General features: G+C 47.9%; 1 protein-coding gene across 1 annotated transcript; it reads left to right on the top strand.

Annotated features, from left to right (window-relative positions):
• The first annotated feature begins 1,395 nt into the window (after positions 1–1,395).
• Positions 1,396–16,680, top strand: SLC25A27 (solute carrier family 25 member 27). Its single transcript, XM_077317671.1, has 9 exons — positions 1,396–1,619; positions 3,437–3,625; positions 7,193–7,277; positions 9,231–9,353; positions 9,847–9,959; positions 12,033–12,117; positions 12,637–12,729; positions 12,980–13,082; positions 14,519–16,680. The coding sequence occupies exons 1-9, from the start codon at positions 1,514–1,516 to the stop codon at positions 14,588–14,590; spliced, it is 969 nt and encodes a 322-aa protein (XP_077173786.1). The 5' UTR covers positions 1,396–1,513; the 3' UTR covers positions 14,591–16,680.
• Positions 16,681–18,022: the final 1,342 nt, after the last annotated feature.

Genomic DNA, 18,022 nt, shown 5'->3' with positions numbered 1-18,022 from the left:
TCTCCGTTAGGACCACGAGCTTTTGTTCCCCCCAGGGAAAACTCTTGGGGGCTAAAGCTCACCTCAACAGGTGTGCAATAGTGAGATGCCATTTATTTATTTATTTATTTATTTATTTATTTATTTATTTATTTATTTATTTATTTATTTATTTATTTGCAGCCCTCCCAGCCTCAATAGAACAATAATATTATATATAATTCCAATAATACACATGAAAATAATCTTTAACTAAGAGTAACATAAATTACAGCTAGTATTTCTGGTGCGTAGCTGTGTTGCTCTGAGCCAGTTTGGTGTAGTGGTTAGGAGTGCGGGCTTCTAATCTGGCATGCCCACCTCACAGGGTGTGTCTGTTGTGGGGAGAGGAAAGGGAAGGCGACTGGAAGCCGCTTTGAGCAGGGGTAGTCAATGCTGGCAGGGGCTCATGGGAATTGTAGTCCACGGACATCTGGAGGGCCGCGGTTTGACTACTCCTGGCTTTGAGCGTCCTTCGGGTAGAGAAAAGCGGCATAGAAGAACCAACTCTTCTTCAGTAATATCAGGGCTCTCTCAGCCTCACCCACCTCACAGGTTGTCTGTCATGGGGAGAGGAAAGGGAAGGCAACCGTAAGCTGCTTTGAGCCTCCTTCGGGTAGAGAAAAGCGGTATATAAGAACCAGCTCTTCTTCTTCAGTAATAGCAGGGCTCCCTCAGCCTCACCTCCCTCACAGGGTGTTTGTTGTGTGGAGAGGAAAGGGAAGGCGAATGTAAGCCGCTTTGAGCATCCTTCGGGTAGAGAAAAGCAGCATAGAAGAACCAACTATTCTTCTTCTTCAGTGATATCAGGGCTCTCTCAGCCTCACCTCCCTCACAGGGTGTTTGTTGTGGGGAGAGGAAAGGGAAGGCGACTGTCAGCCTCTTTGAGACTCCTTTGGGTAGAGAAAAGCGGCATATAAGAACCAACTCTTCTTTTTCTTCTTCTAGCAAGATGTGCTGCATATTCATGGGATATCTGAACGATGCTCTTTTCTAGTTTCCGGCTAAGTCACTCTGTCCTTGCATCCGCCCTGCGGCTATTCCCAGTTCATTGTCAGGGGAAGTGTGCCTCCACACCAAAGCTCACAACTGGAATAAAACTTGGCTGGTCTCAAAGGAGCCAGGGGAGTGTCAAATTTGGTTCAGCTAGTATCCCTTTGAATAGGCCTCTTGTCAGATTAAGATGTAGGCGTGAGAATGTTTTCAAAGGAAGTGTGGGGGGGGGGCGTTCGAGATTGTTAGATCAACTTCAGATTTAACCCAGGGAAGCGCAAAGCCACGGCTGCCAACGTGCGCGCCAGACTCCGGAGAAGGCACCGAAAGACTACAGATCCCAGGAGCCCCCGCGGTGGGCACGGCAGCGCCGCGCGGGTCCTCCGGCCGGCTGGCTTGAGTGGCAGGCGCTGCCCAGAGACCTTCGCCCCCCAATGGAGCCGGAAGCCGCCGCCGCCGCCTCTTCCCGGGGGTCGCCCCAGGCTGCGGGGCCTCGTGGCCAATGCGCTCCGGCCGGACCGAGGAGGGACAGGCCTCCTTCTCGGGGCGGTGGCCGCGAACCAGCAAGTTCGTCCTCTCCGCCTGCGCCGCTGCCGTGGCCGAACTGGGTACGGATCGGGGGGGGGGGGGCGGCGGCTGTGGTCAAACTGCGGCCCTCCAGATGTCCGTGGACTACAATTCCCATGAGCCCCTGCCAGCGAATGCTGGCAGGGGCTCATGGGAATTGTAGTCCACGGACATCTGGAGGGCCACGGTTTGACCGCCCCTGTGCAAAAGCTCCCTGGGCAGAGTCAGACCCCAGGGCAATCTCAAGATTGATGCAGGCAGGGTGCCCTGCGGGTTTGGACAGAGAAGAGCAGAGTTCGAGTCCTGGGGCAGCTCTCGGGCCAATGACGTTTCGTCCTGGGCAGCATTCGAAGGCAGAACAGCAGTTTAAACTTCTAAATCCAAATCACGCAGTTTGAGGCCAGCGGCAGCTTGAAGGCCAGCAAAGCTTTCTTCAAGATATAGGCTTTTGTGTGCATGCACACTTCATCAGATATAATGAAACAGAGCTTCCTTGTATATCACTCGTAGGAAGAGACAGGGCAGGATGTGGGGGGGGGGGATTGTTGATTGCCAGGGAGGTTTAGCTCAGTCTTTTTCAAACTTCAGACCATGGTAAAGGTAAAGGTAAAGGTATCCCCTGTGCAAGCACCGAGTCATGTCAGACCCTTGGGGTGACGCCCTCGAGCGTTTTCATGGCAGACTCAATACGGGGTGGTTTGCCAGTGCCTTCCCCATCAGACCATGGAGCAGTCCCTAAAATGATGTTTCAGGCTTTGAGGAGCCCCAGACTTGAGGACAGCTGGCCATGCTTCCAGAAGTGCCATGTCACCATCAGGGACATCACTACCCTGCAGGAGGCTTGAGGACTGAGGGCAGGAAACCTGCAGACCATCCCCCCTCCCAGGTGCAGAAACCATGAGAGAAGCCATTCATACTCAAAGGTCATTCTGTTAACTTTTGGGTCTGTATGCCGATTGATGGCCATTCACAAGATCCTGATAACTACCATTCATTCTGCCGCCGAATTCTAGCTAAGCCTCCCTGGCAATTAACAACTCCCACCACCACCTATAAGTAAATAGTTGAGGAAATTCTGTGTCATTATAGCTGAAGAAGTGTACATGCACATGACAAGCGTATATCTTGAATGAAACTTTGTTGGTCTTAAAGGTGCCGCTAGGCTCAAACTTTGTTGACCTAGTTTGATAAACATGAATGTGATGTGCATTAATGAGCCCAAGCCTGTTGTTCTTGTTATGTGCGAAGTCGTGTCCGACCCATCGCGACCCCATGGGCAATGATCCTCCAGGCCTTCCTGTCCTCTACCATTCCCTGGAGTCCATTTAAGTTTGCACCGACTGCTTCAGTGACTCCATCCAGCCACCTCATTCTCTGTCGTCCCCTTCTTCTTTTGCCCTCGATCGCTCCCAGCATTAGGCTCTTCTCCAGGGAGTCCTTCCTTCTCATGTGCGCATGTGCGGGAGCGCGGCTGCGCATGCGCAATGCGCGGGCGGGCAGTTGCCCTGCCGGTCCCCAGCCTCAAAAAGGTTGGGGACCACTGCCCTACAGGGTTGCCATAAGTCAGCCGTGGATTGACAGCCTTTTCCACCACCAAGTTCCACTGGCTTCAGGAGTTCTTACTCCCGAGTAAGCGTGCACAGGATTAGAGTCCCAGAAGGCTCACATAAAGCTGACTCCCTACAAGGCCAAAGATGGTCTGGAGCAGTCAGAGAGAGTAAAATATGCTGATGCTGGGACTTCATGGCCAGCTTTGCACTGGGGGCCGGGGCATTTAATGTCAGCTGACCAGTCTTCACTGGCAGGTTTTATGTCAAACAACCACTGGTTCCTATCTCTTCTCGGTTATTCCATTTAGTGACTTTCCCTCTGGACCTCACAAAGACCCGGCTGCAGATCCAAGGAGAAGCTGCTGCACGTGACCGTGATGGAGGAAGGAGGACGATACCCTACCGTGGGATGCTGCGGACGGCAGCTGGGATAGCCCAAGAGGAAGGGGTGCTCAAACTCTGGCAAGGAGCAACACCAGCAGTGTACAGACACATAGGTCTGAAGTACAAAGCCTGCCTGCCTGCCTGTCTGTCTATCCATCCATCCTCTATCTACCTATCTGTCAGTCATCTCCCTGTCCATCAATCCATCTCTCCCTCTCTTCCTCCTCTATCCATCCATCACCTATCATCTACCAATCTATCCATCTACCCATCCATCCATATTTCCCGTTCTCCCCCTCCATCCACCCATCCACCCACCCACCCACCCTTCCTTCCTTCCTTCCTTCCTTCCTTCCTTCCTTCCTTCCTTCCTTCCTTCCTTCCTTCCTTCCTTCCTTCCTTCCTTCCTTCCTTCCTTCCTTCCTTCCTTCAGAGCCAGTTTGGTGTAGTGGTTAGGAGTGCGGACTTCTAATCTGGCATGCCGGGTTCGATTCTGCACTCCCCCACATGCAACCAGCTGGGTGGCCTTGGGCTCGCCACAGCACTGATAAAACTGTTCTAACCGAGCAGTGATATCAGCGCTCTCTCAGCCTCACCCACCCTACAGGGTGTCTGTTGTGGGGAGAGGAATGGGAAGGCCTTCCTTCCTTCCTTCCTTCCTTCCTTCCTTCCTTCCTTCCTTCCTTCCTTCCTTCCTTCCTTCCTTCCTTCCTTCCTTCCTTCCTTCCTTCCTTCCTTCCTTCCTTCCTCCATCTAGCTCTCCCTCTCCAAGCTCTCTCTGTCTGTATTTACATGGAGTGGCACTGGAAGAGATGCTTTATAATCTGCCTAGATGCCGTATTCTTACTTTTGCCAGTGAGGTTTAAAATTACTGAATGAAATCCAACCTTGTGTTCCTTGGAAGCCGAGCCTTTAGCAAGGACTTATTGAGAAGTTCTGTGATGCACAGCCATGCATTGAGCCTCATGGCTCAGCTTTTCCTCCCTGGTTTTTCAGGCATTAGGCTCCTTTTAAAATTAGAAGAAGAAGAAGAGTTGGTTCTTATATGCCGTTCTCTCCCTGAAGGAGTCTCAAAGCGGCTTACATTCGCCTTCCCTTTCCTCTCCCCACAACAGACACCCTGTGGGGTGGGTGAGGCTGAGAGAGCCCTGATATCACTGCTTGGTCAGAACAGTTTTATCATGCCGTGGCGAGCCCAAGGTCACCCAGCTGGCTTCATGTGAGGTAGTGGGGAATCAAACCCGGCTTGCCAGATTAGAAGTCTGCATTCCTAACCACTACATCAGACACACATCCACTGAGCACCACTAAATATTCTATAACAGGGTCCCTAATGTAGTGCCCGTCAAAACCTTTCTGGGAGCTGCTGGCAAAAGTTCCTAGAAAGCGGGTTGGGTCGAGTGAGATGTCTGCCCAGCGAGGCTTCTTATTGGCCATGGAGATTTAATTGGCTGTGCAGATTTGTAAAACGTTTCTTTGGCAGCAGCTGCCATCACAACAAAAGGACCCTCCCTGTGTGACTGAAGCTAAGCTCTGGCTGCCATTTTAAGGTTGGCTCCGCCCCCTTTGGCAGCCATTTTGGGGCTGCACGCACTCCTCTGCATCGGAATTCCAATGGTGTCCATAGGCTCAAAAAGGATGGGAACCCCTGTTTTAGGATCAAAACACCCTTAGCTTAAAGAAAAATTCACAGAGGGCAGTGATGAGTGCAGACTCACCCAGCTGGCTGCATGCAGAGAAGTGGGGAATCAAATCTGGCTCTTAAGCAGTACTGTGAATTCTCTTGCGCAGGCATACAGATGCACCTCTCACATTCTTGAACATGCACACATATGAACACATGAAGATGCCATATACCAAGGGTGGCCAAACAGTGGATCTCCAAATGTCCATGGATTACAATTGCATCTGGAAAGCTACAGCTACAGCTATAGCTTGGCTGCCCCTGCCATATACTGATCAGACCCTTGGGCCGTCAGTGTCAGTACTGCCTACCCAGACTGATAAACTCTTTTTGCATCACCTATGAGCTGATACTTAACTGGAGATGCTGCAAATTGAACTTGGGGCCTTCTGCAAGCCACTGAGACGCAGCCCTTCCCCACAGGGGCAGCACTTCTCTGCCTGCCTGCCTGCCTCTCTCTCTCTCTGTTTTGCACATGAACACACTCACACAACATGCAGGCAGCACCGTACCATGCCTTGGCTGCCTCCTTGTGCTCAAGTAACTGCCCCACTCGCCCACTCTGACAATGGCCCTTTGTTTTGCTTTGGGGTCAAGAATGCCCTCAGCATGGTTTAGTCTGCCATTCGCTGCATCCTGCCCCCCCCCCTACCAGTTCTGAATTCTTACCCTCTCTGCATTACACAACCAGCTAATCCATCACCACTTGCACAAACCAGAAAGCCAGAGTCCAACCGATGCCCCTGAATTGTTGGGTGGAATCCAGCACATCAAATGAGAAAGGGAAAGTATGTTTTGCATTGGGCAGAAAAACAACCATTGGGTTGTGTACTTTGCTTTTTATTACCCAAAGGAGTCTCAAAGTGGCTTAGTTCAGCAGTGGAATAGGCTGCCTAAGGAGGTGGTGAGCTCCCCCTCACTGGCAGTCTTCAGGCAAAGGTTGGATACACACTTTTCTTGGCTGCTTTAGGATGCTTAGGGCCGATCCTGCGTTGAGCAGGGGGTTGGACTAGATGGCCTGTATGGCCTCTTCCAACTCCTTTCTATGATTCTACAATCGCCTCCGTTTCCCCTCCTCACAACAGACACATTGTGAAGAAGGTGAGGCTAAGAGAGCTCTGAGAGAACTGTGACTGGCCAAGGTCACCTACCTGGCTGCATGAGGAGCTGGAGTGGGGAATCAAACCCGGTGCTGCTGCTCTTAACCACTACGCCATGCTCTGCAACTATACAGTACCTATTGAGAATTTTCGTGGGCACTTGTGTATCAAGCAGGGCACCCAGGAGGTCCACAAAGCGTGGCCACAGACAAACTGAACAAGCTCCTTCCAATGGATGGCAGAATTCTTTGCCACTGGCCAGGATTCTGCAGCAGGTGTCTTACACAGAGGTGTGTCTCTCCTCACACACACAAACGTAGTGGCAGAAGAAGAAGAAGAAGAAGAAGAGTTGGTTCTTATATGCTGCTTTTCCCTACCCAAAGGAGGCTCAAAGCCTTCCCTTTCCTCTCCCCACAACAGACACCCGTGAGGTGGGTGTGGCTGAGAGAGCCCTGATATCACTGCCTGGTCAGAACAGTTTTATCAGTGCTGTGGCGAGCCCAAGGTCACCCAGCTGGCTGCATGTGGGGGAGTGCAGAATCGAACCCGGCATGCCAGATTAGAAGTCCGCACTCCTAACCACTACACCAAACTGGCTCACAAGCAGAAACAGTTTGTTCCCTTATAAGTAAATTGGCAATGAAAAGGTAAGCGTGAAAACCACTGGAATAAGGCTGGCTCCTCCCCCTTTGGCAGCCATTTTGGGGCTGCACGCACTGCTCTGCATCGGAATTCCAATAGTGTCCATAGGCTCAATAGTGTCCAAAGTCAAATCACTGGCTTCTTCCATTCCCCTTTCAACTACTCTCTGGATGCTTATATAAGACTATAAAATGAAGCCGCTCCTGCAAAGAGACCTTGTTCCTAAATATTCTTACATGTTCTTGGCCCCGCAGTGTACAGTGGCGTGCGTATGGTTGCATATGAACATCTTCGTGATTCCGTGCTTGGCCGAGCTGCGGACGGAAGCTTTCCTCTATGGTAATACTGCCCGTGTTTGCTACCAGGGGCTCATTTGTAGTAAAGGCACAAATCACCCCCTGCCACCACCTTCTGGACACGGTCATGGTCCTTTTTCCTCTTCCTAACCTGAATTTACTTGATGCAAAGTCCACTCAACGATGGCTCACTGACAATTGGGTTAGAACCCCCCAGTGGAGGGGTCAACAAGCCGCCGTGCCAGTGGGCTCTCCTCCATTTTATACTCCCAACAGCCCTGCAGGGTAGGCAACAGGTGCGCCTTACCCACTTGGTCCCCTCCCAGAGCTGGGTTTTTGGCAGCTGAAAGAAAGACACATCCCAGAGCGTGTCTGGAACGCTGCTTTTTCCCATCTTCCAGTGGCATTGTGGGAGACGTTGTGTACAGCCTCTGGGACTGGTGTTGCCTGCCTAGGTCCATGGCAGTCTCATGGACAGCTAGCACAAATAGCCTAGGTCTGTTAATGGGCAGCACGAGGTTCCCACTTGGGATAGCCGCATACCTGGAGCCCCCTGGCTCTGCTGTCACCAGCAACAGCTCTCTTAGGCAGAGGTCTCTGCCCACCCTGCATATGGGGGTGGAGGTGCTAAGCAAATAGTAGTAGGAGTAGCAGTAATAATAATAATAAATTATTTGTAGCCCACACCTCCAGAGGCTCAGGGCAGGTCACATCCATCACATGAAAGGGTTGTTTAAAAACTTTAAAACAACCACTCTGACACAATCAGCTCCTCTAAAATAGCGATCCCCAACCTGTGGGCTGCGGACCACATGTGGTCCTTCAACTAATTGGAGGTGGGCCCCGAAGGACGCCTTCTCCCCCCCGGCCCTTTACTTCATCCCCCCCCAGCCCTTTACAACACACTTCATTGTTGTGTCTGTATCTTATTTTGAAGGGATGTTTAAACATTACCATGGCGATTAGAGAGCGTTAGGGCAGTGGTTGAGAGTAGAGGAGTAAACTACCCCCCCCCCCACCGGGCCTCAGTAAAAGGCGTTGAGTGGTCCCCGGTGATAAAAAGGTTGGGGACCACTGCTCTAAAATACCTGGACGGGTTGTTCTCTAGGACGGAGCCAATCTTCTAAAACCTTATTTTATTTTATTTATTTATTGAGATTTCTATAGCGCCCATTTCTTTGCAGCTCTGGGCGGTTTAACATTGAACATTCTATAATACAAATTACATGGAACGATATATAGTAACAACAATATGTAACGTCAACTTTCAAATAAGGCATCAAAACATTGCAAAACCACATTATAATATATTTTTAAATTATTTTTTATTATTTTATTATATTATTTTAAAATAATTTTTACTATTGAGGAGCCCCTGAAACATCCTTGAGGCTTCAAGAAACCCCAGAAGTGGCACCATCATGCAGAATATGGTTGGGAAGCACAACTTGTGTCTACACACACCTGGGGCCCCTCCCCTTCCCTCCCACTCCAGGCCCATCAGTGGCCATTTGGTGGTGGGGAGGTCAGCAAAACTATATAAAGTTGTATCACATGATAAATGTTTAATTTAAAAAATATGTCTGTGCCCCGACCATAGGCCCAGTGGATCAGCTTCATCTTGCAGGCCCTGTGGAACTGATTGAGGTCTCATGGGGCCCTGATCTCCCTCAGGAGCTCGTTCCACCAGGCTGGGGCCAGGGCCAAGAAGGCCCCGGCCCTAGTTGAGGCCAGTTTCATCTCTCTTGGGCCGGGGACCCTGAGCAGATCCTGATCTGAGGGTTGTAATGTTCTTGGGGGATCATAACATATGTTATACTCGTGACCTTCCCCACAGCTGTCACCGGCCATGCACTCAGCAACGTCACTGGGTGACTAGGGCCTAGTAATCCCTGCTTAAAGCAAATCTTGTTTATCTGAACGTCTGCATATGTATGCTTGGGACTGTGGTCTCAGACTGCCTTTTTTTTCTTTAAAAAAAAACCCTGTTTGATAGGAAAGCTGTCGTTGGGGGCATGATGGCCGGGGCCATCGGTCAGTTCTTTGCCAGCCCAACAGACTTGGTGAAAGTGCAGATGCAAATGGAAGGAAGGAGAAAGCTGGAGGGGAAGCCCCTGCGGTAAGCCTTTGTTTTCTTCCTGGGAGAGCACCTGTGTTTCTCCAGCTTTAAGCACTAAGGAGTTGCTTGAATTTCCTTTTTAATTAACGTTCACGCGGGAGGGGGGGAATAAAGGAGATGGTGCCTGCTTGACACCTAAGCCTTGCTTTGTGGATTGCTGTCAAAGCGTGCCAACTGATTTTTTGGGGTGCCTGTTGTCATGCAGAGGTGGCCAAGCTGTAGCTCTCCAGATGTTGGCGTGGTGCTGGCAGGGGCCCACGGAAATTGTAGCCCATGGAGAGCCACAGTTTGGCCACTCTTGGCCTACGGCTTCAGCATTAAACCTATACATACGTCTGTATTGGCATAGACCTGCAGAACCAAATGGATTTTCCCATGCCAACACCTGGGCAACCCTGGCTGCTTGTGGGGCTTGGGCTGGCAGAACAAGGCCTGCATGTTTAGCAAAGAGGCCTTAGTAAGGTGCAATTGTCTTGATCCCGATCAATCCTAGGTTTCGCGGAGTCCATCATGCCTTCATGAAGATCGTATCCGACGGAGGAGTACGAGGTCTTTGGGCAGGTTGGGTGCCCAATGTCCAACGGGCAGCTCTAGTAAACATGGGAGGTAACCTTATTAATCTCTGGCCTATCTTCTGCTAGCCAGTGAAGAATTCCTTTTGTTTTGGTTAGCATTCCCTCACGCTTATTAACCCTCTTCCCTATTTGTGTTTTCTATGAAGCGGTTAAGAGCCTCTTGTGGCGCAGAGTGGTAAGGCAGCAGAAATGCTGTCTGAAGCTGTCTGCCCATGAGCCTGGGAGTTCGATCCCAGCAGCCGGCTCAAGGTTGACTCAGCCTTCCATCCTTCCGAGGTCGGTAAAATGAGTACCCAGCTTGCTGGGGGGTAAACGGTAATGACGGGGGAAGGCACTGGCAAACCACCCCGTATTGAGTCTGCCAAGAAAACGCTGGAGGGCGTCACCCCAAGGGTCAGACGTGACTCGGTGCTTGCACAGGGGATACCTTTACCTTTACCTTATGAAGCGGTTAGAGGGGTTCCTCAGGGGAACAGGCTTCCTCGGGAGGTGGTGGGTTCTCCTTTGGAAGTTTTTAAGCAGAGACTCCATAGTCATCTGACAGAAATGCTGATTCTGTGGACTTAGGCAGATTGTGAGTGGGTGGGATTATGTCACTGCTTGGCTCTTGCGGCCCTTTCTTGCACGCTCAGCTGATCGCCACTTTGGGGTCGGGAGAGAATTTGTGTGTGGGGGGAGGCACCATCTGGGCATGGAATTGGGGTCACTGTGGGTGGGCAGGTAGTTGTGAATTTCCTGCATTGCAGGACTAGATGACCTGGAGGTCTCTCCCAACTCTTATGATTGTATGAGTTTTTTAAATGTTTTATTTATTTTGCATATTTTAGATATATTGGCTTTAAAAATGTTTTTACATTTTTGGAATGCCCCGGGGACCCTGAATTGGCTGGAAAGGCAGCATAAAACGGTTTTAAATAAAAATCGCGTGAGAAGGGAACTGTTGAGGGGACCAAGTGGGTAAGACAAAGGGGCGCATGCAACCATGCAGCCGAGCCATGCTCGTTCTTTGCCATGGTTCAGTACACGTTTGCACAACAGGTGGGGGAAGAGTGCTAATTCAGACATGGTGCTGTTAGCAGTAAGAGACTACCTTGATACAGCAACCCCTTTTAAGTGCTAAGGTTGGCCAACTGAAAAAAGAAATAACCAGGTTGACATGATGGTTAAACCATTAGACTAAGATCTGGAAAACTCAGGTTCAGATTCATATTTTTCCAAGAGGTTACCTTGGACCAATCATTCCCTCTCACCTACCTTACAGGGCTGTTGTTGTGAGGGTAAAACTGAGGAAGCCGAAATTGATGTTTGCCACTCTGAGCAATTTGGGCAGAAGGGGGGGGGGATTAAAATTTATAAGCGAATAAATAAACGTTCATGTATGCCCGTCGTTCTTTGTAGTTATCCACAGTTCAGGTTTAAGATCCCTACACCTCTCTCTGACCAGCCTGCAGTTAGCTGGAGTTGTCCCAAGGTCCCTCACCAGGTGTAGGTAGGCCTTACATCAGGGGTGGCCATATGGTGGCCTTCCATATTTCCATGAACTACAATTCCCATGAGCCCTTGCTGGCAGGGGCTCATGGGAATTGTAGCCCATGGACATCTGGAGAGCCAGAGTTTGCCCACCCCTGCCTTAAGTCTTGAAGCTGGTCCCAGCAGGAGTAACCACCTGCTTTCTCCTCATAGTCCCTTCTTGTGGAACTCCAGCCTTGGTGTCCAAGTACAGCACTCTCAGAGAACATCTGTCTGAAAGGACCCTGGTGGGCAAGTGGGGGGACATCAGTGGTGCATATTCCCTGTTCAGCCATAAAGTCTAGGGAGTGACCTTGTGCTGATCCTTTTCTCTCTCAACCTGCCTCCTCACAAGGTCGAGTCAGGGATTAATACGAGAGAAGAGAGACTCATGTTATCACTCCAAGCATGGAGGGCAGAATAAAAATATCACAGAAAGGAGGAACAGGATGGATTCAGAATGCAGGAGCCAATAATGGTGCGAAGGGGACAGTTTGCACCGTCTGTCGTGCAGTGTGCTTAGCAGAAACCACCAATGCATAGGGCCTGTTTTTTGAAATCCAAGAAAAAAAAATCCTCTTTTTTTGGCCAACAGATCTGACAACTTACGATTCAGTGAAACATTTTTTGCTTCGGAACACATCCCTTCAAGACAACAGCGTCACTCACAGCCTTTCAAGGTTTTGTATTCCCGCTTTCCAGTTTTTGATCTTGTGCACAGCTTTTGGTGGGAGGTCTGCCTGCGCTACAGTGGCGCACACAGACCCTGGAGAGAAGAGGGGGAAACTGGGGGAGAGGAAAAGCACCAAAGTGGGCGGAGTGGGAAGGCCACTGGGAAATTGTCTGCCCAAGGCTGCAGCCTAGATTCATATTTAATTTCTCTAATTAAAAGTAAGTAGAAGAAGAGCTGTTTTTTATACCCCGCTTTTCACTACCTGAAAGAATCTCAAAGCAACTTACAATCACCTTCCCTTCCTCTCCCCACAATAAACTCCCTGTGAAGTAGGTGCCTCTGAATCACTACACCAAGCTGGCTCTGATAGCCCAATTTTTTTTTTTGACACCAAATGTGTAATTCTGTGTCCATCTCTGTTTAGTGAACAAACCTTGGGACTTGTTCCATCGGCGAACAGGTGAATTTGCTTTTCTTTGGGAATGCAGGATATGATGTGTATTTTCTTTAAATGCTGGTTTCACAGTGGGTGTTCCGGCCTGGTAGCGGCAGTTTTGGGGACCCCTGCGGATGTGATCAAAACCCGAATAATGAATCAACCAAGAGATCAACACGGAAGGTATGTCAGATATCTCCTGCTCTTAATTGCAATTGAGAACCAGAAGCAAATGGGAATTAGCTCAAAACCTGATCTGCAGATCAAACCTTAATTTTCTCTGCTGTCGTGGCAGATGTTCATTTATTAAGAGCGGAATACCTTCCCCAGCATGAACTGAACATAGAAGAGCAAGGACATAAACCTGTATTAGTAGAAATGTGTGATACTGTCTTTTATTGGAAAGAGTTAATCCATTTCCTTTCATTACTAGGGGTCTGCTGTATAAATCATCCACTGACTGCTTGTTTCAGGCAATTCAAGGCGAGGGCTTTCTGTCTCTGTACAAAGGTTTTGTTCCAACATGGATGCGAATGGTAAGTTTCCTTAAGTGTTTTGGCATAAGACACTCCAAGCTCATTAGCGTGCCTGGTTTGCAAGAGGCTTTTGGTGTACCGGCAGTTGCACACTGAGCTTTCACTTCCAAGTGTTGTCATTACACAGTCCTGAGTAATACCCATGCTTGGATGTCATTGCATGATGCATGCATACTAAGTGCCTAACTCAGGCTTCCACAACCAGGATGTCCCAAATGGGTGGGAGCTAAGTAATTTTTATTTCATATAAGCTGATATGAAGATAAGTTGACCCCCCTCCATGGCCAGTGCAGAGGGTGGGAAGAGGAGGGGCTCCTGGTGGACATGTGCACAGCCATGCTTCCCAACCGTATTCTGCATGATCTTGCTACTTCTCGGGTTTCTCCAAGCCTGAAGCATGTTTCAATAGTAAAAAAGCTGCGAAAGGCTGAGCTAACTGCTTATCCACAGACAGGCAATTGGGGTTGTGCTGGTGTCCCCAGTCCCCACCCTGGGGCTCTTGTCTTGCAGTATAACATGCCTCCTGTTCTTTCTTAAACCACATTAGAAGAAGAAGGGTAGTTTTGATACCCCGTTTTCCACTACCCAAAGGAGTCTCAAAGCGGCTTACAACCGCCTTCCCTTTCTTCTCCCAACAGACACTCGGTGAGCTTTGACAGGATTGCTTTGAGAAGAGCTGTTTCAGGATTGTGATTAGCCCAAGGTCACCCAGCTGGCTGCATGTGGAGGAGGAGAAGGGAATCAAACCCATCTCTCCAAATTAGAAGCCACCACTTTTAGCCACTAAACCAAGCTGGCCATCTGTCGGAGTGATGTAGTAAAGAGGGTCAGACATCTGGGAGACCCAGGTTCTATCCACCATATGTTCCATAGACTTTCTGGGAGACTTTGGGCTGGCACATACTTTTGGCCTAACCTTGGCCTAACAACAGGGTTGTTGTAGAGATAAAAAGCAGGAGAGGAGGGAGAAAGTTGTGGTTCTCAAGGCAAGGGACAATCAGAGGTGATTTGCCAATGCTTGCCTCTGGGTAGCCACCTGGGTATTCCTCCTTGGCCTGTCAACAGGGCTGACGAGGGCTGGCCCTGATTGGCTTCCAAGAATGGGCTATCCTGTGTTTTCCAGGTCAGGACATTGAGGAGAAAGGCTGGGTATTAATGAGTTAAACAAATAATGCTGCTTAATGGAAGTTAAGGCTAGTAAATGCACACTCCAGAAAGGAGGAAGAGGAAGAAAAGGATACACAGCCCCATCACCTGCTGCCCATTTCTTGGGCATAGATGGAGAACAGTGTGTTATAGAAATCTCTACATTTTACCAGTCCAAGTTACACAAGAATTATAATCTATGCTGAGATTTTTCAAGATGGCTCTTTGCTTACTGTCATGGAGTGAACATTGCCTCTGATTTACGATGATATTCCTTTCTTTTTTTACAGGCTCCTTGGTCTCTGGTCTTCTGGCTCACGTATGAACAAATCAGAAGGATTACTGGAGTTAGTTCATTTTAGGAATGTGTAAATAGAGTCCCCTGATTATCCAACAGGCTATTAAGCCTTCGGTGGAACTGTGGCATCAATAAGGAGGTTGCACTGGCAGCCCAAGACTATTTCAAATCAGTTTTTTGATATTAGCCTAGTGCCAGATGCATCAAAGGACAAATGAAGATAACAAATGGAAAAGTAAATTGAACTGGATGTTGTTGACGCTTTAAATGAACACCCACTAAGCTACAAGGCGCTCTGAAAGGATCCTGAATCGTTGATGGCTGTGTGGAAAACAGTGAACTGTCATGAAGCAAGAGCAGAGCATAAATAAAGGGATATTTTATGTAGAAATACAGGTGGGGGATTTTTAATTATCCACAGATCTCCTCAAAACTACTGGAAGAATCACTTAACAATGGATCGGAAATCCCACTACACAAGCCATGGGTCATTCTCACAATAACATACTAGGGATGCCACTTCTGGGTGAGAACTGAAGGAAAGGTTTGAATTTAAGCCAATTCAGTATTCTTAGCACTAATTGATGATGAGGTTATCAGTTCAGTCGTGTCTGACCTTCGACGATGCTATAGGAAAGTCTTCACCATGCACCCCTGTCCCTGACTGCTTCTTTTAATTGGTTCCTGGTCGTCCCTGTATCGGCTTTGATCGTGTCGAGCCAGCGGATCCTTTGGCGACCACGTTTGCTTTTGCTGTTGACTGTGCCGAGCATTAATGATTTTTCTAGCGAGTCTGATCGCATGGTGTGTCCAAAGTAAGTGAGCTTTAACCGTAATATCTTCCCTTCTAATGACATAGTTGGTTTGCTCCTCTCTAAAACTGTCTTGTTGCTAACTTTGGCTGTCCATGGTATTCGCAGCATTCGTCTCCAGCACCATAATTCGAAAGCATCTATTCTCCTCCTGTCTTCCTTCTTCAGGGCCCAGCTTTGACATCCATAGGTTGTTATGGGGAAGAAAACTGCGTTGACTAGCTGGCACTTTGTATGAAGGCTGATATCCTGACTCTTCCATATTCGGTTCATGCCTAATATTGTGTTCCAGCCGAGTGCTATTCGCCATTTGATTTCACGGCTGCATCCACCACTTTGATTGATAAAAACGGACCTTTTCCAGTCTATTGGCCATGTGCCAGTTTCCCAGGCTTTTTGGCATAATGCTGTGATTGCCGCTGGTGGAACAGATCTGAGTAGCTCCATTGGAATGTTATCTATGCCAAGAGCCTTATTATTTGGGAGCTGTTAGCACTAATTGGTCTTAAGTAATGCACCATTGGAAACGACACATGCTTAAGTAGTGTTCAGCGGTGTTCATGCACGTCAATATTGCAGCCCTGTCTTACCTAATCAGTTAACTCAGTTATTTGTACCTTAACTGCAGGTGAATCCAGGACCATTTTTTACCAACAGGCTCAATTTTGTGCTATTCAAAGCCTTTCAAAAACACGCTTCAATCACCTTTTCCCCTATTTCATTACATTAAAAGTAAATGACATGAAATATGGATCTATTCCTTTCACATTAACTATGGTGACAAGTGACACATTCCTGTTGTCATTTGTGAAAGCCTCTTAAAGTATTTGGCTGTCCTAAATCACACCTAGAATAGCTAGAATGTTCATTTGAAGAATCCAGAATGGTTTTAAGGAACTAACCGTTCAAACAGAGCAGAGGTAGTCAACCTGTGATCCTCCAGATGTTCATGGACTACAATTCCCATGAGCCCCTGCCAGCAAATGCCAGCAAATGCTGGCAGGCGCTCATGGGAATTGTAGTCCATGAACATCTGGAAGACCACAGGTGGACTACCCCTGAGCTAGAGAATACTTCAAATAAGCATCAAATTTTCAAATGTTAGCGAATTTCAAATGCCAGTTTAAGAGTTTCTGTGTGCTCAAAACTCATTTTAGGTCTATATTTTCTTCAGGATCTTTAAGACAGAAATGCAGTACATTTTTTAGGGGGTTTGTATTTTAAAAGAAAAAAAGATAGGGAAATGGGGAAAGGATGATACATATCAAATCGTGACATTTCAAGAGTACTATACGTTGTATAATGTATGAAAAACTAAATAAAATATATAAATATATAAATAGCTAAATTCTCCCCTCCTAGTTGGAATCTTAACAATAATATTTAACCATAATACTTACATGCAATATTATCTCACTGTATTATTTTCAGCATTACTATTTGTTCCATGTCAAACATTTTATCACCTCTACATCTCCATATTTAAACCGCTTGAGGAGTGGTATACATATTTGGTTAAGGGCTAAGTGGGCGGAGAGTGAGTGGGGCCAGTGCAGGTGAGGGCCCAATCAGAAGGTGCGAAGCCTTGTTTACAACGTCATGCAGAATGTTAAATTAATAGCATTTACAAAAGGTAAGACTTCCGCTACATTTAAGTTGTGCAGAATGGCCCCTACACTGGCTCAGTTGATCTGGCCTCCTTCCACAATAACATCTAGACCAGGCTCTTGGAATGGCCTTTACATAGGTCTCCTCTCAGCATCACCTTGGATACTTCAATTGGTGTAGAATGCTGCAGCTCCTATATTATCAGCTGCCCATCAATGACTAGGCTCAGCTCAAGATATTGAGCTCAGCTCAAGGTAGTGGTGTCAAGACTCAGACTGGTCCTCTGGGCTTCAGCCCCTCTGGGTAGACTGGTAGAACTCTGGTAGAACTCAGATCTATTGGGCCCTTGAGGTTATGTGTGCACAAAAAAATGTACCTTCTGAAGGTTGTTTAAAAAGGAATTGATTAAACAACACGGAAAAAGGATCAGTTTTAGACAACACAGTCTGTTGATCAAGTGGCTAAAAAATTAATAAAACTGATTTTCCTGTCAAAACACTAACACCCGACTTCAGAAGATATAGTTGCAAGGTTCAAGAGACGAAGCCCAGAGTTTCAGGTGTATTCTACAGTGTAGCATGTATGCTTCATCTCTTGCCAAAGTCACCAAGTCAACCTCCACCTTGCTAATTTCCTAATTCAGTGATGCACTCCACCCTTTAATATCAGACAATACACAGAAATGCTCCAGAAAGATTGCATCATCCTCTCTCCTGCTCCCATCTCTTAGAAAGGAGATCGGAAGGGGAAAAAAGATTAATTACTGCACCTCTGGCCTTGAGAGAGATAATAGCCGCAAGTGAAAAGAGTTTATCACAAACACTTGCAGAGTCAAGATAGTCCTCTTTTAACCCTTCAGGGGGGGGAGAACATTTTGCTTCACAACTGGCTATCTCATTTTAAATCCTTCATGGCCTTAGATCCTCGTACCTGTAAGGCTATGTCCCACCACAGCAATTGCACTCATCTAAGCACAGTTTAGGTGCTATCCTGTAGACAGGGAAAATCTATAGCTTCCAACATATGTGCATTCTCTGTGGTGGCCCCTACCCTGTGGAACGGCCTGCCTAATGGGG

The sequence above is a fragment of the Paroedura picta genome, chromosome 1 (genome assembly GCF_049243985.1).
Source record: "Paroedura picta isolate Pp20150507F chromosome 1, Ppicta_v3.0, whole genome shotgun sequence".
Taxonomy (NCBI): Eukaryota; Metazoa; Chordata; class Lepidosauria; order Squamata; family Gekkonidae; genus Paroedura; species Paroedura picta.
The sequence above is the reverse complement of the archived record's forward strand: the minus strand, read 5'-3'. Positions and strand labels throughout refer to the sequence as shown.